General features: G+C 52.4%; 2 protein-coding genes across 6 annotated transcripts; one reads left to right on the forward strand and one right to left on the reverse strand.

The window, feature by feature from the left end:
• Positions 1-2,809: 2,809 nt before the first annotated feature.
• On the reverse strand, positions 2,810-18,826 carry PEX11G (peroxisomal biogenesis factor 11 gamma). Of its 4 annotated transcripts, XM_037824448.1 has the most exons (6): positions 18,378-18,826; positions 9,545-9,733; positions 7,630-7,808; positions 6,896-7,014; positions 4,142-4,204; positions 3,261-3,392 (listed from the first exon to the last, which is right to left on the reverse strand). In XM_037824448.1, exons 1-5 carry the CDS (start codon positions 18,474-18,476, stop codon positions 4,185-4,187), a joined length of 606 nt encoding a protein of 201 aa, XP_037680376.1. In that variant the 5' UTR covers positions 18,477-18,826; the 3' UTR covers positions 3,261-3,392; positions 4,142-4,184. The 4 variants fall into 4 exon arrangements, with proteins under 4 accessions (XP_037680373.1, XP_037680374.1, XP_037680375.1 ...); XM_037824445.1 differs by lacking the exon at positions 6,896-7,014 and having other exon boundaries at positions 2,810-3,392; positions 18,378-18,802; XM_037824446.1 differs by lacking the exons at positions 6,896-7,014; positions 18,378-18,826 and adding an exon at positions 10,931-11,088 and having other exon boundaries at positions 2,810-3,392.
• TEX45 (testis expressed 45) lies at positions 18,662-23,845 on the forward strand. 2 transcript variants are annotated; one of them, XM_037824442.1, is made up of 8 exons: positions 18,662-19,196; positions 20,077-20,183; positions 20,834-20,934; positions 21,172-21,284; positions 21,378-21,487; positions 21,821-22,022; positions 22,498-22,583; positions 23,060-23,845. In XM_037824442.1, exons 1-8 carry the CDS (start codon positions 18,662-18,664, stop codon positions 23,282-23,284), a joined length of 1,479 nt encoding a protein of 492 aa, XP_037680370.1. In that variant the 3' UTR covers positions 23,285-23,845. The 2 variants fall into 2 exon arrangements, with proteins under 2 accessions (XP_037680370.1, XP_037680371.1); XM_037824443.1 differs by having other exon boundaries at positions 18,823-19,196; positions 22,471-22,583.
• Positions 23,846-24,428: the final 583 nt, after the last annotated feature.

Genomic DNA, 24,428 nt, shown 5'->3' on the forward strand with positions numbered 1-24,428 from the left:
AGCCTGTGCATCAGTCGTCACATGACCTTCTCCCCGTCTTAGGACACCATATTGGGTTAAGGGTCCACTGTACTCCAGTTGGACCTCATTTTAACTTGCCTAATTCCATTTGTCAAGACCCTATTTCCAAATGAGGTCACATCCTGAAGTGCTGGAGATCAGGAAGTATATTTTGGTGTGACATGAGTCTACCCATAACAAATGGGTTTTGACAAATGTATTCACAGTAACCAATGTTATAGCTTGATCCCCCAATCAAGATATAAAACATTCTGCCCCTCCCCCCCAGGATTTTCCCTCTTGCCCCCACCCCACAATCTGTCTCTCCCACCCCCAGAGGCATCCACTGGTCTGCTTCGTGTCGCTACAGATTGGTCTGGCCTGTTCTAGAACTTCCTATCAATGGAACCCAGCAGTATCTAGTCTTCCGTGCCTGGCTTTGTTCATGCAGCACAGGGTTTTTGAGGTTTGTCTGTGCTATTTTTAGTAATTCATTTCTTCTTACTGCTGAGTAGTATTTGGCTGAATGGAAAGACCACAATTTTTTTAGCCAAATATAGGGATCTCTTATTTTTTTTCCTCTTTTTTAAACTTTGCCAAGCACATATAACAGTCATTTAAACCTTCACAGGGGTCAAAGCCCCATGTGAGGCCCTGATAAAAGCTAGGGGCCTTGGTAACACAGAAAGATGCACAGTTGCCCACCCGCGTCACCCTTCCCAGTCAATCCACGCACCTGGGTTAAGTGCCCAGCCACAGAAGACACTGGGCTGCAGTCCAATTGAAAGAGGCTCTGGAAGGCATGGATCCACCCAGAAAGGGCCCATCAAGAATGGCAGGAGGCTGAGAAAGCAGCCCTGAATACGGATGGGGGGTGTGCATCCAAGGCTGGGCAGCTGCGTCTTCAGCGCTGCCACCCTGGACACCACTTCCCTCCACCGCCTCAGCCAGCTCTGGTTGCCTGGAAGCTGCGGCCGGAGGCCCTGGTGTCCGTGTGCTGCTGAGCCCTTGTGGTGCTGGAACAGGTCCCCCACCCCAGCCTGCCCCTGCTCGGCCGGCCCGTTCATCCAGAGAGCCCCGAGACGGTGTGCAAGTGCGCTTTCTACGGAAAGCTGGTAGTCATTAAGGGATTCTCAAAGGTGTCCCTTCCCAGCCCCCGAAAGGTTAGTAGCCCATGAACCAGAGGGGCAAACCTAGAGCAAGAGAAAGGAGATGAGCAGTTGCCAAGCCTCGGGGAGTGACAGCTAAGGGGCTCAGGGCTTCTTTTGGGGTGATGAAAATGTTTTAAAATTGATTGTGATAATGGTTGCACAACTCTGCCAAGACTATATGAATTAGATCTCAATAAACCTGTTTGTTTGCTTTAAAGGAAAAAAAAAAAAAGTGGAACAGGCTCAGGGGAGTAGGAGGTGAGCCTACTCTTCTGGAAATGTCTGTACCTCCTGTCTCGTGCTCTCGTCACCCCTGGTCAGTTTCCATGCCTTCCCTGCCCAAGCTGTGTCCCTGACTTGCCTTTACTTGTCCTCGTGGCACCTGGTAACCGACATATTACCTTGCCAGGCACTCACGTGGCTTCCCAAAAATGAGGAGACGCACGAGGCCCCCTCCCCAGGTTAGTAACTTATTACTGGGTGCTGTCAGGACACCCCTCATCACAAATCTCACTGACGTCCTGGGAGCTAAGGGCTGGGTAAGCCTGTGCCCCCACACAGGAGGGAGACGGAGCCCAGCCCACCCCCAACCCACACGCAGCCCGTGAGTCTGGGGCAGAGGCAGCCCCGATAGAAAAGGCAGCACAGCCTTGGCCTGGGGCCGGGGGCCTCCTTGGCCCCTCGGGTTACTCCTCCCAGAGTGGCCCCCAGCATCCCAGCTTGTTCCTGGGCCCGGGACATCTTCCTGGTAAAAACCCAAAATGCAGTTGGTATTTTGGGCCAAGGCCTGTGGACTGTCGACACTGCCCAGCGAGTGGAGCCACTTCCATTTGGGTGAGCTTCATGTCGTTTGCGAGGCCAGGGAAAGCACAACTTTCTCTGCTTTCCTGCTGGGCTCTGGGGCCAAGAGCAAGGGGCAGGTGCGGGCAAGGTCCACCGACATCTACCCGAGGCCACATGCGTCCTCCCTGATATTGCTGGCCCCAGTCAGCCTTAAAGACAGATGTGCCCCATCCTACCATGCTCTCTGGAGGCAGAAGGGCAGGCATGAGAGGTCTTGGAGGAAGCCAGTTCGGGGCCTGGCCCTAACCTCAGAGCCCATGAAATGCTCAGACCAGGCCTGAGGGCAGGGGTGACTCTCCAATTAGTGAGTAGGACGCCTGGGAGGCAGGCGTCGCGGAAGTTTAAGATGCCTCAGCCCAACAGCAGCTGCCACTGAGGTGACCGGGAGGGAGTGGGCTCTGTGGCTCCAGGGTGCTCATGACTGTGGGGTGGTGAGGACAGTTCTTGACAGCCAGAGACCCCTTCAGGGCTGGTCAGGCAGCACCGACACAAAGACAGAGCGGGGCTCACCAGGCCAAGAGTCTTCCAGCAGGCGGCTGCAGGACGGCTGGGGATGGGGGTCAGTTTCCCCACTGCCCTCCAGTCCCATGAGAGAGCCCAGCAGTCACACCTGCATGCCCCCCCTGAAGAAAGGGCTGGAAGGCAGGGAGGTCTCAGCCAGGCATATGCGTGAGTAGCCGTGGACCTGCCAGCAGCAAGAGGGCGGGAGCGAGCGAACAGTCACGTCACTTGAGCCTGGTGCCAGCACCCCAACATTCATTTATTCACCTTCCTGGCTTTTTCCTCTAAGGCCCCACGTACACAGGACTCCCTGCCTCTGCTGCATGTTTTTATTCGAACACAAGTTGCTCGCCACCAGCACAAAGAGCTGGCTCTGTGCGAGGCTTGCAGCTGCTTTCTCCTGCTGAGAGCATGTGGATCCCGGGGTCCTCCCTCCCCTGGGGCCCAGAGAGCACCCTCCTTGAGGATCCAAGGCCTGGGGGAGACCCCACACCAGCCCCCAATCTCTACCCATGTGTGGATTTTGCTTGGTCCCTGCACCCTCCGCTCGGCGAGTTCATCTCCCCACACCTGTTGCTGATTTGCTCAGTCAAGGGCCCCTCGCCCTGGAGAGTCGTGCTTTGCAGCAGAGTCCGGGTGGTCCGGTGCTGCTCAGCGCGTCATGGGGTGGTGGCCTCGGCTTGCTTGCTGCAGGCCCGGGCAGCCTGGTACATGCTGAGCAGGGAGGAGACAGTGCCCAGGAGGCCCACCAGCCACGGGGGGAAGCGACCGGCCCACAGTACCCCTGGGGGCAGCCAGTGCACGGCATTGCCCAGGTCGGCCAGATTGCTGAGGAGAGTCAGCACCTCCGACCGGATCTGGGCTTCCATGGCCCTCCGCTTGCTCCGGGGCAGCTGGCTGTGGGAAGCAAGGAGGAGGTGCTCACGGCAGGGCAGGGAAGGAAGTGACCACAGACCCTGCTCGCCAAGCTGGCCCTGACCTTCCCAAGGGAACCGAGTGCCCATCCCACATCCACGAGGGAGCCAGAGCATCCACAGGGCATGGTCCCAGGACCTAAGTCTCGAGTCCGCACCTCAGGCAGGGAGGTGGGATGGGGTCTGGTTGGGGGGTAGGCTCTGGGCCTGGGCTTTGCCCCCAGCCAGGTCCCCACCTTGTCATCATGCACCCCCGAGGAGCAGGTGAAACCAAACCCAGCTCGGGGCAGAGTCTCAGGCCAGCTGCTCAGTGGCCATTTTGGCAGTGCCAACCACAGGCCAGACAGTCCATCCGGGACCTTCCCAGAACGAAAGAGTGACAGTGATCGTCATCCTCAGGAGATTAACTCATTCCAAGGATCATCCTTCCTGCTGGAGGCAGGGCCGCAAAGGCTCTGAGCCTTTCCTCAGCCTCTTCCTGGCTAAGGGGGGGGGCCTCAGCAAGCCTCAGTTTCCCCATGTATAAAAGGCACTATTCCCCCATCCCCCACTGCGGAGGCTGTTGTGAGGGCCCCATGACCTAGTACACGACATACCCCCCAGTCAGGGCCTGGCACAGGGGCAGGAGCTAATAAGTGGCAATCTGGGACCTCCCCTGATCAGGGACACCCATGGGGGACCAGCTGGAGGAAGTGGGCCTGTCTCTCCTGGATGAGGCACCAGACGTCACACCTGGTGAAGGCTGTCATGGGGCTCCTCAGCTTCTGCCTCAGCCTCAGCGCCATCCACAGGGACCTGCAACACCAGAAAGGGGTGTGGCAGGGCGGGGGTGCGGGGGGGGAAGGGGCATCAGCTCCCCAACACCAGCAGGCGGGGAGGGGCTCTGCTTCCTGTTCCTGCTGCCAGGGATTCTGTCTGCAACCAGTGGCTCCTCCCTGGACCACTGGCCGGGCCCACAGCTCCAAGAAACATCACACCTTCACTTACATGAGATGTTCCCAGCCACCAGGGAGGAGGCCAAACAGCTGGACAGCCTGAAGGAGCTGCTCTCCCTCTCTGAGCCTTGGCCACCTCACCCGATAAATGCGGAGGATGGGCCGGGTGGGCGGCAGTCCTGCCCCCGACACACGTGCACACACTCACACGATCCGGACATGCCCTGGACACTGGCTGGACCCACCTGAGGTGACTCTGATGCCTCTGGGCCCCAAGGGACTGCCATCCATGGTCTGAGGAAGGGGGTCCTGGGTGGGTGGCCTCCGGTGCTCCCCATGACCATGCAAGGTGCCCACCCAGGTACCATGCAACCCAGGCTATGGGGCCCGCGGGTGGCCAGTGACCCCAGCATGGTCAGAGCAAGAAGCACTGAATCCTGCCTGTTGGGGGAATGACCTCATCGGACTCAACGACTGGGAGGGCCAGGCCTGGTCACGTGTCTCTGGCCACCATGCAGGCTTGCTCACTGCAGATCCATGCCAGAGAGAGTGGCATGTGGGGCAGTACCTGCGGTGTGCTAAGTAGGCCTGCTTCTGAGCCACCAGGGGGACTCGAGCAAAATGCTGATTCCTGGGCCTCCCACAGCCATGGAACCTCTGGCTGCCTGGCCTAGGCACCTGCATTGTTAACAAACTTCCAGGTGATTCTCATGTACCCTAAGGCCTTGAGGACACCTGGTCCACGTGTCACAACAGGCACACCCCCAACGCTTCCCAGCCCTGAACCCTGGCTCATGCCCAACCTACAGAGATGACAGGAAAACTAGGCCCTCTAAAAATGAATGGGGGCATTTGGAGAGGGAAGGGGCATGATGGAGTTCTCCATATGGATATTGCATTATGGTTGCAACTGTCCTGTAAGTTTGCAATTATTTCAAAATAAAAAGCTTAAGGGAAAAAACAACGAGAGACCAAGGCTGCCCCTAAAACAAGAACAAGAAGTCTCTTTGGGCCAGAGGCCAGGAGACAAGGTTGCCCTTACAGCTGCAATTCCCAGACACTCTACAACCCAGCCCAAGGGGTCTCCAGGATCCCCAAGTCCATGGCGTGGAGGACCGACATCAGGAGGGACACACAGCCAGTTCCCAACCAGACACTGCAACCAAGCACGTAGAGGGTATAACTATCAGACGGGGGCCACAGAGATAAAGGAGGCACAGGTGGCCCTGAAACAAGATCACAAGGCGAAAACATCAGAAGAGTGTACGACAGAAGGCTGGAAGAGAACTGCCAAATTCCAGACAATGGGGAGCTGGGTTGGACCGTGGATTCTACTCTGGGGCTTCTACATTTTCCAGATGGTCTACATGAGCATTTAAACAGAGCATCTGTAAGAGGTGGAGGAAACGGAATATCTAAGATCAGTGCAGTGCCCAGGGAAGGTGACAGCAGACCTGGGGCTCTAAATCAGCCCCCTCACCCCCCACCCTACTCCCTGCCCCACCCCATGAGCCAGAACCAAGGAAGTGCAATTGCACCAGGGATTGGGTCATTAAAGCCCAGCGACTGCCACTATTAGGCATGTGACAACACAAAGACACCAAGAGACCATGTGGGGTGAAATAATCCAGATACAAAAGGCCACCTATGGTATGATTTCCCTTATATGAAATAACTAGAGATAGGCAAATTCAGAGAGACAGAAAGTAGATTACATTGTACCAAGGATGGGGATGGGGTGGGGGAATGGGGTTATGACTCAATGGCTACAGAGCTCCATTTGGGGTGATGGAAAAGTTTTGGGAATGGATGGTGGTGATGGTGGCACAACATGGTGAACGTAATTAACAGCCACTGAATAGTATACTTGAAAGTGGTTCAAATGGGAAATGTTATATTATATATATGTTACCACGATAAAGTTTTTTTAAGAAATACCCCATCCCACCCCCAAAAAAAGAAACACAAGGATGGGGGAGGGGATCCCTGTTCTTCCTCTTGTTTCCTGGGGCAGGAGATTCTGAACAAACTGACTCGGCAAATTTGCAAGGAGAAAAATGTTTGGAAGGAACTCAGGTTTTAAAGTTCTTGGAAATGGAATGGTTTGGGAAGTGTGCAGCCATCAGCTGTGTTACTTGGGGTCACCTGCCGATTAGCTGTGCAGGCAGGACTCAGGGATCCGGGTAGAAGCACCATAGCTGGCCACTTCTCCCCAGGGCCCGGAGTTACTTCCTCCTGGGTGTGGTTGGCAGTATAATGCCCCTGAACCCCCACCAAAGATGCCCCCATCCCAACCCCCAGAAGCTGTGACTGTGTGACCGTGCATAGCAAAAGGGACTTTGCAGGTGGGACTAAGTTAAGGGTCTTGAGACAGGGAGAGGACCCTGGCTTATCTGGTGGGCATGGTGTCATCACAAGGGATGACAAAAGGGAGGCAGGCCCGGCCGAATAAATCCTTTCCCATCCCCATCAATAATGAGCATCAAAGCCGTTTGCATTCACGTGGAACAGATGACAATGCAGAGTCACAGCCTTGCCCTCAGACTGTTACCTCTCCACGGTACTTTGTACAGAGGAATCCAGAATGCTGTGTCTGTGCTGTCCAGTACAGTGGCCACATGAGCCTCCTGAGTACTTGAAACCTGTGGCTTGTACGAGCGGAGATGTGCCCTGAGTAGAAACAACACACCTGACTTTGAACACTCAGTATGAAGAGAAAAAAAAAAGGCATGTGAAATATCCGATTACAACTTGTGTATTGATTACAAGTTGAAAGGATAATATTCTGTGTCAATAAAATATGTAAAATTAAAAAAAAAAAAAAGCAGAGATCAGAGTTGGAATAAGGAGCTGTGACGATGGAAGCAGAGGCTGGAGGGATGTGCTATAAAGACAGAGGTGGGGCCATGAGCCAAGGAATGAAGACGTCCTCTGGAAGCTGGAAAAGGCAAGGGAAGGAAGAGGTTCTCCCCTAGAGTCTCCAGACGGGTCCCAGCCCTGCCACCACCTTGCTTTTAGGCCCATGAGACCTGTGTCGAACTTCTAACCTCCAGAGAATACATCTGTGTTGCTTTAAGCCACTACATTTGTGGTCATTCGTTATGGCAGCAGGAAATTCCTAAAGTGAGGCTGCAACAAAAGGAGGAAAAGGAGAAGAGGCAAACTCCACACACCTACAGCCTAAAACAGTCCACCGATGCCAGGGCCACAGCAGCCCTGCCAAGGAGACCCCCAAGCCCACGGACCTCAAGAGCTCCCTTTCGGCCTGCTGGCACTACCACTTACTTGGCAATCCCCAGGAGCAGGGAGAGGCCCCAGAGGGCCGTGCTTAGCGCCCACCACCGGGCCGAGTCCACGTGGAGGACCTTGGTGTCAGCGGCCCAGGCAACATGCTCACAGGGGTAGTAGAGCTGGTCTGCCAGGTTGCCCAGGACAGACACCCAGCGCACAAAGACATCTTCCTCCTGCGGGATGACGAAAGGGGTGGACAAGGGCCTGGGATCAGGACTACCTGCTTCCCGCTGTAGTGGCTGGGGTCACGCCAGGCACCCCACCCACTGGGAAGATTGCTCCCTGCCAGTCACCAGGGCAAAGTCCAGGCCAGGCAGGCTGTCCTGTGAGTAATTCTGACCAGCGCCAGCTTCTGCAGGAGAATAAAGGCTGCTGGGGCCAGGGTCCCACCCACAGGCCTGATTTCTGCTTCACAGCATCAGGGCCCATGGGAGCAGGATACACAATGGAGTCCCCAGTGGAGTGTCAACAGATTTTGGGAGCCAGCCCAAGAGTCTGAATCTCTAAGCTCTGAGGTGGGGCCCGAGCATTGAGATTTTTTAAGTTTCCAGACCAACAGGCTGGCTGGGGCCCCAGGCCACAGCCTCTCCTCGTCTTTACTTGCAAATCCTCACTGCATACCATCCCCACCCCCACTCTGCACCCCCCTCCCCGCAGTGCTTGATGTTGCTGCCCCCAACTTCCTCCTTGCCGGCAGTGCTCTCGGTTCCCTCCGGGTTCTGAACCACACTCCGTACTCCCCCGTCCTGCCTGGGACCCTCTAGTACACACTGGGGCCTCTAGCCCCAATGTGCTCACTCCACCCATGTTTCCTGTGAAGTGGTGGGGTCTGGGCTCTACCTGGGGAGGAGAAGGGGCTCATGGCGGGGGAGGGGGGGGTGGGGGGACACAGACACAAACACCGGACCCAACACAGAGGGGCTCTTGTTCTGGCCAAGAGATATACAGGGGGACAGAGGGCCCTGTACCCCTGGCCCTTTGCAGAGGAGATATGTGTGTGGAAAGTGCCCCAATCAGATAAAGAGGAGGATGGGGAGAAGAGTATGAAACCGGGAAACACATAATTTGGGATGGCCAGGCCATGGGGCACAGGGGGACAGAACAGGGCAGCCCAGGGAGGGACATGCCTCAGCAGAGCTGGTCCAGGGCACCCTCACAGACCAAAGGGGCAGGACCACCCCTGGGTGAGAACCACTGCTTTAGATCTACTACCACCCATGCAGAACGACGAGGGTCAAGGTCATTCCCGAACAGGACTGTTTGTAACAGTGAAATATTATACATAATCTACATGTTCATCAACAGGGTACTGGTTAAATAAATGAAGGTGTGTCTATGGAGTGGAGCACCAGGTGCTCATAGAGAATGAAGCAGCTCTCTTTGGACTGATACAGAAGGATCTCCAAGCTGAATTTTAAAGGGAAAAAGCAAGTGGCAGAAGAGTACATATGGCACGTAACTATTTAGGTAAACATGTATTTGCTTGTGAAGGGTCAGAAAATCTTGTGAAGGAGACAAAGGAAGCTGCCTTTGAGGAGGAAAATTGGGTCAGGAAAAAGGAAAACTTTTAAATTATACATATTATATCATGTCATATTATGTCATATTTGTTATATTCACAATATTAAGCTTATTATGCCTATTGTGTTATTTTTATTAGAGTATCATACATAAAATATATTTTATTATATATGTTTTTATTATATGTTATATTTGAACCTTCTGAATTTGGAACATGCAAATGGATTTGCTATTTTTTTACTGTTTTAAATTTTTTACTTAAAATAAGAATATCTGACTGCCTCAGAAAAGTAAAATCTAAAAAAATAAACTGCCCATACAGAAGCACTTTGGGACAAGGCTTCTGAGGCCTGCAGCCCCCTCCCTGCAGCCCCATGTGCCCCATTACCTTTGTCCCCAGGCCATATTGCTTAGTGTAGGCGAACATGGCCAAGTCGTCAAAAAGCCGCAGGACAGTCCTGCAGTGGCTGAGCTCGGTGGACAGTGCCAGCAGGCGTGTCCCCACTTCTGATCTGGCTGCACTTTGTTCCATGAGGACTCCGCCGATCAGATGACAGCAGTACCCCAGCGTTCGGATCTGCAGGAAACCAGAACAGTCAGGAAGGCCCTTTTCCTCCACAGAGCTGCATCATCCCCCCAACCTGGCCCCAGTGGATCAAGCATGTGGAAGATTATAGATCCTCAAACTTCCAGTAAAAGCTAGAAGTGTGAAAAGGCACCTGTAGGTGGGACAAATGAAGAAACATGACATCATTGCCCAAAAGGCACCACAGAGAGTGTAATGGGCTGATGACTTATGTCACCAAGGGGCACAGCCTTTATATGATGGAAACAAGAAAACAAATGTTCTGGATCCTTCTTTACCCAGCAGGCAGGAGGACTAGACCAAAATGTACATTTACTTCTATCTGACTGGGCCAAAGCCCAGGGCTGGGCCAGGCACTGGGAAGAAGGTGGTCTGCCCCCAACCCTGTGAACTAAACGATAATTTGCTTGGATTCCTTTAGTGTGAAGGAACCCATCCACAGGCAATTTGGCGCATTGTGGACTGAGCCGGGTTCACCACCCTTTTATTTCATCTGTTTTTCAGAAATTGCTTTTTCCTGTTTTATACAGTATTTTTTTGTGTAATTCCTTTTAAGCCCCTTTGTAATGGCAGAACACTGCAATTTAAATGTTTAACTCGGGGGGATTTGTTTAAATCTGAGTGCCCAATCATAGAGGATTTGGTTGGAAATTAAATGCCCAGCCACAGTGCTGTCCCCAGTACGAAGTCACTGTCTACAGGAAATGGGCGGGACAATCTAAGAGCCCAACCTCAGGGGCCTGGATGGAACAACCAAAGTGTCCAACCAGAGGGGATTATGATCAGAACTTAAATATCCAGCCATGGAGGGGAGCCTTGCAACATCCTAAATCCCAACATGAGATTGTTCCAGACAACCCAGGAATCCACTACAGGGTCCTGGTCAGATCTCAAATGTCCAGTCATGGAGATTTGGTTGGTATGTTACTGTCCAGCCACGCTGGGGTGGCTGGAAAAATCTAAATGCCCAACGCCCAGGGACCTGGTTAAACCCGGCTTGGACAGAGCTTCTGCGATGGGGGATCTTGAGCGATCCCGCCCCCTATCTGCGCCTCAGTTTCCCCATGGAAGACCCCCGTTAGCAGGTTTGACCGAACTGCAGGTTCTCTGGCCCCGCTTCGCCGCGACTTCCGCGACACGGGGCGGACGGCGGCCCGAGGGGTCGTCCCCAGCCGGCCCCAGCCTCACCAGGCGGTCCCGATCCCTGTACGACTCCAGCGCCGCCACCAGCCCGCTCAGCGCCGCCATGGCAACTCCGCCGTGACGCCACCGAGACGTCTGCGCCCGGCGCCAGGGGGCGGGACGCGGCGCCAGGCCATGTCCCGGGGCCGTTCCGAGCGCCCGCGCGTGTACTGCGCAGGCGCGGCCTGGCCCTTTGTCCTGACCCTGGCCTGGGCCGTGGTGCGCGGCGAGGGTGAGCCGATGTTGCAGACTGGGGGTTGCCACGTGTGCACTCTCGCTGGCCAGTGCATCTTACGCGAACCTCGGAGCTCGCTGCATTCTGCCCCACAGCGGTTTGTCTTTTCCAAGTTATCAAACTACCTACATTCAAAGTATTCCCAGAAAAAGCACCAACCTGTTAGCTGTGGCTCAAGGAAGGACTTGACATTGTTAGTTTTTGCGAGTCTGCATTTTCTTTTTGTTTTCTATAGGGAGCATGAATTACGGTCATAATATCATATAAGGTTTTTAGAAAGTTAAGAAAATACATAGAATATTTTTAGAAGAACAGACACGAATCTGGGAAGGTGGTTACTCCAGGGGGGTAACTGGGTGGAAGGGGAGAGGGGATTTAATTTTCACCTTTATACCGTTTTGTAGCTTTTGATTTTTTTTTTTTTAGTACAATGTACATATATTATTGAAACAGCAAATTAAAAGATTTTTTAAAAATTAACACAACTGGTTTCCTTTTGCCAAATATTTCCTCTTGATTTCAACTCCTATTACTCTTCCCCTCATTCATTTCCAACCATATTGCTTCCGTTCTGTTGGGTGAAATTGCCAGCACTCCCGCCTCAGGACCTTTGCATCTGTTGTTCCCTCTGCCTGGAATGCTCTTCCTCCAGATCACCCCATGGCTCCCTGTGGCCTCTTCTTGATGTTTACTCAAACGCCATCTAATGGGACTTTACAAGTCATTTCCTATCCACGCTTCCTGCTGCTTTACTTTTTTCTCCTTAACTTGTAAAACTATTTAATCTAGCTATATATTTTGTTTATCTATTTCACTGTCTTTCCTCAAGAGAGTGGGAACTTCACCAGGGCAGGGATTTTTTAATTTTGTTTTCATTGTAGTTACATGCATGTAGCCTAAACCTTGCCATTTTAACCATTTTTAAGGGTACAATTCAGTGGCTTTAATTACTTTCATAATATAGTGTAACTTTCACCACTAGCCATTAACGAAACAAACTTTGTACCCATTAAGCAATAACTCCCCTTTCCCCCGTCCCTGGTGCCTGGTAACCTCTAATCTACTTTCTGTCTCTATGAATTTGCTTACTCGAGATATTTCATAGAAGTGAGATCATACAGGATCTGTCCTTTTGAGTCTGGCTTATTTCACTCAACATGATGTCTTCAAGGTCCATCCAAGTTGTCGCATGCATCAGAACTCCGTTCCTTTTCATGGCTGAATGATACTCCCTTGTATGGATAGACCACATTTTGTTTCCCCATTCTCTGTTGATGGACAATTGTGTTGTTTCCACTTTTTGGCTATTGTGAATAATGCTGCTATGAACATTGGTATACAAGTGTCCATTGAGTCCCTGCTTTCAATTCTTTGGGATACATACCTAGGAATGGAATTGCTGGGTCACATGATAATCCTGAATTTCACTTTGTGAGGGGCCACACCAGGGCAGGGATTTTGATCCATCCTCTTCACCTCTGTACACCACAGCCTGGCACAAAGTAAGTTCTCCCTAAGTGTTGGCTGCCTGCGGGGCTCAGCAACCCTTCCAAGCCTCTCTTCTCCTGTTCCACTCTCCTGGAAGGCCTTGCCCACTCCCCGGGCCTCTGCGGCCACCTCCTTGCTGGCCTCTCCCACATCTGTCTCTGCTCCTGACCTGTCTCCTGCTCTCCCCTGCCCTTGGGCATTTCCCTTGGACATTCCAGAGCTCCCCACCCTTAGCAAGTGGTTTAGTTTTCTAGGCTGCTCAAGCAAATACCGTGCCTTGTGTTGGATCAAACAATGGGAATTTGTTAGCTCAAAGTATTGAGGCTAAAAGAAAATCCAAATCAAGGCAACACTTTCTCCCCAAAGACTTTGGCTTTCTGGGGCTGGCTACTGCCAATACTTGGTGCTTTGTCACACGGCAAGGCACATGGTGGCAACTTCTCATCTCTCCCTTCTCTTCTGGGTTCTGTTGATTTCAGCTTCTGGCTGCTCCATCTCTGAGTTTCTCTGTCTGAATTTCATTCTATTATAAATTTCATTCTATTACTTAATCCAGCAAAAGGATTAAGACCCATCCTGATTGAGGTGGGACACACCTTAACTTAAGGAACCTCATCAAAAGGTCCTACTTACGATGGGTTTACACCCACAAGAAGGGATTCAATGTAAGAACATGTTTTTCTGGGATACATATAGCTTCAAACCACCACAGCAAGCTCCAGACTGACCTCAGCATTGACCCCCAGATCTCTCTCCCTTTCCCATGTCCCCATCTCAGGAGCAGCCCTGCCCTCCACCCAGTCACCCAGCCACAGGCCTGGACTCATGCTCACCTCTTCCCTGTCCCTCCACACCTGCTCCCCCAACCCCTGCTCATGTCCCATCCGCGTCTTCCCAGTCCACACTCCCTGCTCAGGCAGCCCCATTCTCTCCCTGAACAACGGCAGAAGCCCCCCTAGACCCCGCGTCCCTGCCTCCCCCTCTCCCTGCCCACCCCCCAACTGTCTCCCCCTCAGCAGAGACTCTTTAACCCACAGCTCTCCCCTATTAAGATCACCAGTGGGGACATGAATTTGAGGAACAGACAGCTCAGGGACTAAATTCCAGCATGAACACTTTAACATGTCAAAATGTATGGCTGTCACAAAAGATTACAAGACAAATAAAGGAACAGAAAATGATGACCCATCCATCCAGAGGAACAAGGTAAAAATCCAGAACCCATCAATGAAGACAACCAGCCTTTGGACATACCAGATAAAGATTTTTTTTTGTTAATGATCCTGAATGCTCAAGGACATAAAGGGGTGGGGAAAGGAACGGGGAGTTAATGTTTAAATGGACGAGATTCTGTTTGGGGTGATGGAAAGGTTCTGGTAATGTGATGACGGTAGCACAGCATTGTAAATGTAGTTAAAAGGAGCAATTTTAGGTTGTATATATGTTAGAATAAAAACTTCTTTAAAAATACATCAGACGACTGCCCTCCACCCTATGTGGGATATGACTCCCGTGAGTGTAAATCTCCCTGGCAACGCCGGACATGACTCCTGGGGATGAGCCTGGACCCGGCAGGGATTGAGAAAATCTTCTCAACCGAAAGAGGGAAGAGAAATGAAACAAGATAAAGTTTCAGTGGCTGAGAGATTTCAAATGGAGTCAAGTGGTCACTGTGGAGGGTATTCTTTTGTGCTATATAGATGTCACTTTTTAGGTTTTAGCGTACTGGAATAGCTAGAAGGAAATACCTGATACTGTCAAACTGCAACCCAGTAACCTTGATTCTTGAAGATGATTACACGGTGTGACTTTGTGATTGTGAAAACCTTGTGGATCACGCTCCCTTTATCCAATGTATGGACAGATGAGTAGAAAAATGGAGACAAATATCAAATGAAAAATAGAGTGCGATGGGGGGATGGAGTGTTTTGGGTGTCCTTTTATACTTTTATTTTTATTCTTATTTTTATTTTTTTTTGGAGCAATGAAAATGTTCAAAAATTGTGGTGATGAATGCACAACTACATGATGATACTGTGAACAACTGGTTGTACAATGTGGATGATTGTAGGGTATGTGAATATATCTCAATAAAACTGAATTTTAAAAAATACATAGGACTCATGGTGATGAATGGGCAACTTTGTGATGATACAGTGAGCCATTGATTGTATACTTTGGATGGATTGTATGGTATGTGAATATATCTCAAAATTGCATTAAACTTACATAGGACTGTATAACACAGTGATCCCTAATAAAAACTATGGATTCAAATTAATAGCATAATCATCATACTGTTTCAGCAATTTTAACAAAGGTACTTCACTAATGCAAAATGTTAACATAGGGAAAACTGTGGGGTGTGAGGATTCTGTTTTCTGAATGACTTTTCTGTAAACTTGCAACTTCTCTAATTTAAAAAAAAAGAAGAAGAAGATCACCAGTGGGGGTGATGGAAAAGTTTTGGGAATGGGCAGTGGTGATGGCAGCACACAACTGTGAATATAATGAACACCACTGGAAAGTGGTTCAAACGGGAAATGTTGTGTTGTAAATAAGGTACCCAATAAACATTTGTTTAAAAACCCCATAGGACTGTACAACACAGAGAGTAAACCCTAATGTAAATTATGGTCTCTAGTTAATAATATAATAATATTGGCTCATCGATTGTAACAAAGGTACCATACTAATGCAAAATATAATAAGGGGGAAAACTGCATGTGGAGGGAGAGGTATATGGGAATTCTGTACTTTCTGTATGATTTTTTTTCTGTAAACCTACAACTGCTCTAAAAAATAAAAACAATTTAACTTAAATAGAAATCACCAGTGGGTCTCCAAATCCAAGTCCCCAGATTTGGATCCAGACATCTGTGTATGTCCCTCCCTCCCAAGTGGGGACACTGCATCTGCAGTAGAGAAATCCCAACCAAACCAGAGGCCTGCAATGGGGTGTGGGGGACCTGTAGCATCAGGGCCTGTCGCTGCGAGGGCTGCAGGGGGTGTGGGGTTCACTTCTCTCGAGCCTCTGCTGTCCCAGGGGGCCTTGCAAAATATTCCTCTGAGCACCTACTGTGTACCAGACCCTGTTCTGTCTTCCAGGGATCCAGCAGTGGGTCTGGCAGGCACTGCCCAGCCCTCCTGGCGTCTGTCCTCTGCTTAGGGCTGAGTTTGACCTTTGGGAAAGAGATGAGAGCTAGCCTGGCACTCACAGCTGGCCTTGGTGTTCTCCTGTTGAATGTAAGCAATTTTCCAGAATGCCAACATCAGACAAGGCCACTCTGTTGACCGTTATGCATTCAGACAAAACAAGACCACCTCTGTAATCATGTCTGAACACAGACAAAACATAAACATTGCCCAAACCACAGAAACAGCCAGACATCCTCTTTTCCTCTCCAAATTGAATGACTGCTGCTTCTTTACCAAGAAAAGCTTTAGTCTTGAGTCATTCCTTCCGACTGCTTGATAAAAATTACTGAGATATTCAGTAACAGAATTATACCCCTCACCCCCATTTCCTGACAGCATCCAAAATCTTCCTGTCCACAACTAAGTCAGGTTCAACATGCTGATGCCTTTAATTATTTCATCTGTTTCCGAAGTTGTTTTTTTCCTGTGGTTTTACATGGTACTTTCATCTGCTTGTTCATCTCAAAAAAAAGAAAGTGACATTTCCAATCAGTAAAAGCATTCGATACAGAGCAAAGCCCTGCTTCCTTCAACCCCTCCCCAAAACACCTAACACAAGCCCAAATCCTGTAATAAGTCCTTTTTAACACCCTCCTACTGAGACACCCCACAGTTCCCAGAGGTGTGTGCTCTCTCTTGCTACGGTGCATTATAAGCCCGAATTTGTTCCACTGCAGGTGCGTTCCCAGTGGACTTTGCCTGGAGGGCACTGACAACTTTAAAGGGTACCCTGGAATGACATTAAGAAGTGCAGTTTCACACAATGGGACATTATTCATCCATAAAAGGGAATGAAGCTCTGATCCATATTACAATATGGATGGATCTTGAAGACATCATGTTGAGTGACCTAAGCCAGACACAAAAGGACAGATATTGTATGCCCTCACTGATACGAAATATCTAGAATAGGCAAATTCATAAGAGACAAAGAAGATTCTAGGGTTAGCAGGCGTGGGAGTGGGGAGTGGGAGTCAGTGCTTCATGGGTACAGGGTTTCTGTTTGGGGTGACAGAAAAGTCTGGGGACGGATGGTGGTGATGGTAGCACCACATTGTGAATGTGATTTACACCACTGAATGTACACTCGAAAGCAGCTAAAATGGGAAATGTTATGTGATCTATACGTCACCACAATAAAAAAAAATTATTAAAAAAACTGAAAAGAGATGCAGTGACTCAGAGAGAGGGGTCCATCCGGTGTGGGGAGGGTCAGGAGGCAGGGGAGGAGGAAAAGGTTACAAAATAATCATAATAGACACTGGCAGCCAAGTTCACACGACTATGCCTTTCTGAAGTGGTTACCAGTTATCAGTCCCATTTTCCCAATGGAAAAACTGAGGCTCTGAGACGTCTGGTCACTTGCCTGGGTCCCTCAAGCCCTCAAGAGGAGCCAGGATTCAAACCCAGGCCTTTCCCTCCCCACTGCCCCAGAGTTGCTGGGCGACCATTGTGACAGGATTCTCTGGGGAAGCAATTTGGGTCGTAATGGGCAGAGCTGGTCTCCAATACTTAGACTAGCCTCCGCAGGAACTTGCAAGCGGCCGCAGGGAAATCAGAGGGTCTGACCAAACTCAGGACACATTTTCAGAGGCTCATCGGTCCTCATGCCACCCCTTGAGGTAGGGATGCTCTCCTTTGGCCCTGTTGTACAGACGAGGAGACTAAAGGTCACAGAAGCTCAATTACTTATTCCAAGGTTAGCTGGCTAGCCAGTCTCAGTTGTCAGATTCTCCTGGAAATGATTTTGAAATCTTTGGTGCACTTTTCTCAACTCTCAGCTATTTCAGGTAGCAAGATGATCAATGGAAAAAGCAACAAGCCTATATATACTGAAAAACTTGTTTGTTTTTTTTTAAAGGTCTGAGCAAGAGTAAGTAGTTGTGGGCTGGCGTGATCCAAGTGGGCTTCCTGCAGGAGGTGAGCCTGAGTCTGGCTGTTGTTGGCAGCCAGAGACTCCAAGAGACAGGGAGGAGGGTGAGGGAGACACCTCTGTGCTGAGTAAAGATAAACAATTTTGAGACTGGTTAAGGGGGTCAGGGGGTGCCAGGAGCAAAGGTCAGAGAAGGAGAGTGGGAAGTGTGCAAACCTTAAAGTCTGAGGGGACTGGGAGAACGGTCAGAGCCCAGGATAATTGCACAGCGCAGGAAGACAAGCATGGAGCTGTGTGGCAGGGATGGGACAATGGCAGGGGCTGCAGGGCAGGAGTTGGGCAGAGGGACAGACGTGGGTTCGCAGATGTGAAGGAGAGGAGACAAGGGACTTAGTGACTGACTGAGGGTGGGGAGAGGGGGCCCCAGTGTCAGGAAACTGCTGATTGCAGTGGTTCATTCTGCAAACTCTAGAATCAGAGTCCTGGGTTCAAATCCCAAGCAAATGGCAACCTCCCTGAACCTCAGTGTCTTCATAAGTCACCCAGTGGTTAAAACCCACCTCACCCGGGTTCGCGTGATAAAAATGGGCACAAGCCGAGTGGCTGTGGATACACATTCTTTGTTTAGTAACATGCTCCTCCTCTGCTCCAGAACCTACCATGGCTCCCACCTCACTCGGAGGAAGAATCCGATGTCTCCTCGCCCAAAGCCCACGAGGACCCGGCTCCCCCATGACCTTTCCACTCTCTTTATCCATGGCTCTCTCCCTTGCTCCCTCTGCTCCAGCGTCCCAGACTTTGCACCTGCTGTTCCCTCTGCTTGAAATGCAATTCTCACAAATATACAAATCCCCAGAGGGTACTTGCTCAGTTGCATGTCTCCGCCCCCTCGCAGGTAGCACAGTGCCCTGCGATGGCCGCGGGCGCCGTCCTGCAGTATCCGATGCCCCTGCGGGACTTCCTCAAGGCCTCGCACTTCGCGCTGGGGCCGGACCCGCGGCTGCACGAGGGCACCATGCTCTCCTCGTCGCGCCGGGACTTCCGGGACTACCCGGGCGCCACCCGCGTCCTGCCCTGCCTGCCGCCGCCGCCCCGCTCGCCCCTTTTGCCGCAGGACGCTCTCGGGACTTGCGAGGAGCAGGTGTCGGAGGCGCGCCGCGCGTTCCCGCCGCTGCCTCGGCCCGCGCCACCCGGCGAGCTGGCGCGGGAGCACGCGCGGGCCATGGGGGCCACCAGCCTGCGCATGCACGCGGACGCGCGCGCCGGCGTGAGCCTCTCCAACGCGCGCGCTGCCTTCGTCTGGCCCGAGCGGCCGCCGCGCGTCAGGGAGCAGACCCGCGGCGCGCGCCTCATCTTCGACCGCGACTCGGTGCCGCCCGGCGACCGCGCCAAGCTGCGCCTCCCGCCTACCACGCACCAGGAGCTCTTCCCACCCCACGCCACGGGCCCGCAGCCGCGCGCGCCCTGCCGCCACCTTGGTGAGCGTGCGCCCGGGGCGTCCGGGGCGCTTTGCTTAACCCAGTCGTTCTCAAGCCCCCTCCACCCCCAGCCTCGCACCCTGCCCCCATCCGAGTATATTGGTGGGCACGACCGGGGACTGGAGTCTACTGATGCGGCCCCCCCACCGCAAAGAGCTCTCGGATCCCAATGTCATTAGCCACGAGGCCGAGAGACCCTGGAACCTCTCCCAGCCTCCGTTTCTGCATTCATGGAGTGGGCAGGATAGCTCCTGAATCTCCATAGTGTCCTGCGGTGGGCCAGAAGTCATGATACGTGATTTGGTGTCAGATAGATATGCCAAGTCCCCCCAACCCAGTCCTGCCACCTAATTGTGTCTCTGAGCAAGTCGACCTCTCCAAGCCTCAGTTTCCTCGCCTGTGAAACGGGTGCTGTAACAGGACCAGGTTTTTGCAGGGGCTGGTGAAGCCAGAAGAGTCCCTCGGGTGATGTGCCTGGCACTTAGTTGACAAAGTTCAAGTGATTTTCCAATTCTGTGATGCCAGGGGCCCTGCTGGTGAAAGTCACCTCTAGAAGTCCCTGCAAGCTGGGCTCAGGGTTCATCAGCTCTGGATTTGATTCCGTTCCAGCTCCTAATTTCTGTGATGTCTGATAAGTTACTTAACCTCTCTGGGCCACAGGGAGGCTGTAAAACTGGGAAAAATAGTAAGAACCACAAAAATGAGGGGTGAAGCACTTAACATAGATGCCTGGCTCAGTATTTGGTAGTGGTTATTTTTATTATTCATGTTGTTGCCTGCCCAGTTCCTCTTCCTAGAAGAGGAATTGAATCCTGGTGGACCTGAGGCTGCAGAAAACCAATCCCATTCTTTCCCTCTCTCCTCTCTTGCTCATCCTCAGGGGGCCCCAACACCCTCAAGTGGGACCAGAACACACAGGGAAACGAGACCTCCTACCGGAGACAGTTCCAGGCCCTCCTGGGCCCACCCGCTTTGATGTGTAAAAGGGTAAATTGAGGCCTGGCTGGACTGCTGGGGAAGGCGATGGTGGGGGCTGGGCAGTCTTGTCCTTCTGTTCCCGTTTGCTAATGCTGCTGTTTTGCAAAACACCAGATATGGATTGGCTTTTATAAAGGGGGTTTATTTGGTTACAAAGTTACAGACTTAAGGCCATAAAGTTTCAAGTTAAGGCATCAACAATAGGGTACTTTCACTGAAGGATGGCCATTGGCATCTGGAAAAACCTCTGTTAGCTCGGAAGGCTTGTGGCTGGCGTCTGCTTGCTCCCAGGTTGCGTTTCAAAATCGCTTTCTCCAAAATGTTACTCTTGGGCATTTTGTCCTCTTAGCTGCAGCACCTCTTCAAAATGTCACTCTCAGTTGCTCTGAGGTCCTTCTGTCTGTGAACTCCTTTATAGGACTCCAGTGATCCAATTAATACCCACCCTGAATGCTCAGGGTAACACCTCCGTGGAAAATATCCAATCAAACATTTCACTCACAGTTGATTAAGTCACATCTCCATGGAAACACTCAAAGAATTCCAATCTAATCAACACTAATACATCTGCCCCCATAAGATTGCATTAAAGAACATGGTATTTTGGGGGACATAATACATCCAAACCAGCACACCATCCCTTCCCTGTCTGCCCACAGGCTTCCTCCAGTGTGGAACTGGGAGATTGCAAGATTGGCTATGGGTCCATTTCTTCAGTGCAGGGACAGGCCTACAGGCCCCAGGGTCTGCCCTCAGACAGGTATGAAGGGACCATGGCCTTCCGACCAAGATGGGACAAGGAACTGTCAGTAGAATGTGGGATGTGCCTCCCTTGGGCAATATTATGCCTCTGAGGTCTCTGTCACCAGCAGGCAAGGTCCATTAGTGGATCAGATCTTCTACCATGAGCTCCCGTGGCTTGGCTATTGGGCCACCCCGACCGCCTCATCTTTTCTGGGAGTGGCAAGGGCCCAGATGCCTCATACCTTACCTGCAGGTATGACAAGGCCCAGGCGGCCGCCCATATCCACAAAGTGAACATTCGGCCTGGAGATGGCCTCTTCCGTGACAGGACCACCCACGCCGAGCACTTCTACCCACAGGAGCCTGGTAAGAGCCTGCTGCCCCACCCCCACCCACCTGCACCCCTCGCTATGCTCACAGCCTCCCAGAGCCGCTCAGTCCCTGCTCTGCCACCTGCAGAGCCTTTTGTTCTTCACCACGACCAGACCCCGATGTCCCACATCCTGGAAGGAAACCAGCGCCCAGGCCCTGGCAGCCTCACCACCACCACGCAGTTCTTCCTAGGCCAGGTGAGCAGGAAGGGGGCAGGGTCCACTAGGGAAAAGGGCTTCCTGGGCAAAGCCAACAGTAAATGCCAAGGCCCCAAGGTGGGAGTGAGCTTGGAATGTATGCAGGGATCTCCTGGATCTATTTGAGTAAGTAGCTTCACCACTTCAAGCCTCAGTGGCTCTTCCTGTAAAATGAAAGAATGGTACCGATTCCCAGTGCCACCTCGCGGGGCCCAGAGAGGGTCCGGGAGCTGTCCAAGGTCACACAGCGCCCATTGCCTCTCTCTGCGCGCGGACAGGGGCCTCGGGATATCCCGGACCTCGGGGGATCCCAGATGCCATGTGGTCCTACAGCCGCAGCCCTCGACCCAGCCACCCAGCCGCCACCCGCCTCACGAAAAGTTGCAGAGTCATGTGACCCTGGGGGAGGCGTCGCTGCTCGACAACTTCTTTCAGACCTCGATGGGCTCGGACTACCTCGCCCCGGATACGCAGAGGCCCCCTAAAGCGCTGAACCTCCACCTGCTGCAGAGCAACTTGCCGGAGGGAACTGGAGGTGAGCGCAGTGCCGCCCCGCCCCTCGGTCAGCCCCATTCCAACCCCTGCCTGACCGCGAATCTACCAGAACCCCACTTCCGCCCCCAGACAGCCCTGCCGGTGGTGATCATGAATGACCTCACCCCAGGCCATGGTCCCACACCTTTCTGTAGGCTCCCTCAGCTGACGCTAACCCCTCCCTACCCATCAGACTCCGCCCCCTGCCCCGCAAGCCTACCCCGCTTGGCTGCGCCCCCAGACTCGTCTAGCCCTGATTCCCCTCTTCCCCACTCCTTCTCCTCCTCCGCACCAGCCCGGCTGCACCCCTCCTCCCAGGTTCTGGATTCAGCTCTCGCCCCTCCCCAACTACAGCCCGGTCCAGGCTCCGCCCCTGAACCCTGTCCCGCCCCCTTAGTGCTGCTCGGCCCCGCCCCTTCTGCCCCGCCTCGCCTGCCTCAACCCCGCAGCTCCGCGGCTCCCACCCAATTCTCCAGAGCCAGACTTTTTAACCACCAACCAGAAGATGCTGAGGCCGCAGCCAACAGCTCGGGCTGTCGTGACTGAGGAGATGCTGCAGCGGGTGAGGGAGGGCATGGGAGCCGGGTACCCCCCTGACCCCAAATCCCCAAACCAGTGTAGGGACATCACAGGGTTATCTCAGGACGATTATGATGTCACCCCTGACTCAGTTAGTGTGGAGTCAGCTCAGGGTCAACTCTAGGGAAATCCCAGGCTCAGGGTCATGTCAGTGTCACCCTTTCAGCAAGGTTATACCCCAAGCTGAGTGTTAGCTCAAGGGTTACCTTAGGGTCACCCCAACCCTGGTACAATTCCTGAGGCACCCCTAGTTTCCGTCCTGCTTCCCACCCAGCTCCAGGGCCAGTCCAGTCTGGGACCCCCTTTGCCCATCTCACCAGGGTCCAATCACCAGCCCCACTTGCCTGGGCCTTTCCCTTGCTCTGACGCTTCCAGGGTGGGGTGGGGACCACGGGATGGCCCTGCTGGGTCAGCTGCCCTCTAGGCTGCCCTGCTAGCCTGCCCATCCTGTCTCCCCAGTGCAAGTACAGCCATGTAGAGCCCCCACTGGGTGGACAGCGCTTCTTCTCAACTCACTATCAGGACGAGTTTCCCTGCAAGTACCAGGGCCCGGCAGTGCTGAGACGGGGCAACTTCCAGGACAGCCACGTTCCGCTGGGCTTGCCTTGTCAGCCAGGCTGCAGGGGGAGTGTCCACCCTCAGGCCCCCCAGACTCCTATCTACCCATGCCCCAGCCAGCAATAAACAGGGATGCTGGCAACATCCTTGGTTCCTCCCCTCCCCTCCCCTCCCCATCACAGGGCAGGGATTAAGGAAGGCATTGTCCTGGCAGGGAGTGAGAAAACCTTGGGGGCCCAAAAATATTGGTTCAGACCCCGGAGTCACCCCACTCTGTCCAGGAAAACCACTGTAGCTTGTGCAAAGGCTTGAGAAGTATGGAACAGACAGTCTGAGGGACTGAGATCCCAGGCTTCTGGGGCTGAATGGACAGGGTTCAAATTCTGACTCCTCCACATCCTCAAGAGTAAACTTGGGCATGTCAATTGACCACTCTGAGTCTCAGTTTCCTCACCTATAAAATGGACAACCTCTTCCGTTAGGTTGTTATAAATGAAAAAGGCAGTCACTTGTCAGAACTGTGTGGTGTGCAACCAGGGAGGGGAAGCTTCCCTTCTTGGGATGCAGGTGAGAAGGGAGGAAGAAGACAAGGGTGTGGGGAAAGGTTTTCAATCGCTGAGAGATGGGAGGGGCTGGGAGGCGGACACAGCTGAGAATGGCCTACCATGGATGGTGCACTGGCTGGCTGGGTGACTGGCTCCCAGGTCAGAGCTGGTTGAGAGGGTGGGGGACAAATTGCTGAAAGCCATCAGGATATGACAGGGGTATAAGTATCAAGCCGAGAACAAAATAAAAGAGTCAAAATAGGGGCACAGGGTGGGGCCCAGAGCCCATGTGACCGGGCTTAGCAAACCTGTCAAGAACCAGCACCTTGGACAGTGCCCCCACTTTGAAGTCCTGAGTTTGATGAAGTCAGAACCAAGAAGCCCATTCTGTCTGAGGTAAGATGGACCTTGGTGGCCAGGCCTGGGAATGGCCTGTATAGACGGTTGAGATACAGTTCCAACAAATGGATATGGTTTATCGGTTCTGACTATCTGATCCTTCAAAGACCAAAGACTCAACCCAGTAGACCACCAAAAGCCAGCCTCTCAAGCCTGGACAGAGCAGTTCTTCAAGGGCACATTGTCATTTCTCCAGGAAGGATAAGAGTCCAGCCTTGGGCCCTATGGGACAAAATTGCCCTTGTGGCCACGTTCACAGTATCCGCATTGACTATGAGTGGGTCTTCTGGCTGCAGAACACCTCTTCTGCTTTCTTCCTCTAAAAA

The sequence above is a fragment of the Choloepus didactylus genome, assembly GCF_015220235.1.
Source record: "Choloepus didactylus isolate mChoDid1 chromosome 25 unlocalized genomic scaffold, mChoDid1.pri SUPER_25_unloc2, whole genome shotgun sequence".
NCBI lineage: Eukaryota > Metazoa > Chordata > Mammalia > Pilosa > Megalonychidae > Choloepus > Choloepus didactylus.

Excerpts from the sequence above, each read along its gene's own strand:
- TEX45 (XM_037824442.1), top strand. The coding sequence starts at position 18,662 with ATGCCCCTGCGGGACTTCCTCAAGGCCTCGCACTTCGCGCTGGGGCCG. Across the intron at positions 19,197-20,076 it reads CGCGCCCTGCCGCCACCTTG|GGGGCCCCAACACCCTCAAG; the intron begins GTGAGCGTGCGC and ends GCTCATCCTCAG. Across the intron at positions 21,488-21,820 it reads CGCAGTTCTTCCTAGGCCAG|CCGCAGCCCTCGACCCAGCC; the intron begins GTGAGCAGGAAG and ends GTGGTCCTACAG.
- PEX11G (XM_037824445.1), bottom strand. The coding sequence starts at position 18,476 with ATGGATAAAGAGAGTGGAAAGGTCATGGGGGAGCCGGGTCCTCGTGGG. Across the intron at positions 9,734-18,377 it reads CGAGTGAGGTGGGAGCCATG|ATCCGAACGCTGGGGTACTG; the intron begins GTAGGTTCTGGA and ends GGTTTCCTGCAG. Across the intron at positions 7,809-9,544 it reads AATATGGCCTGGGGACAAAG|GAGGAAGATGTCTTTGTGCG; the intron begins GTAATGGGGCAC and ends GTCATCCCGCAG.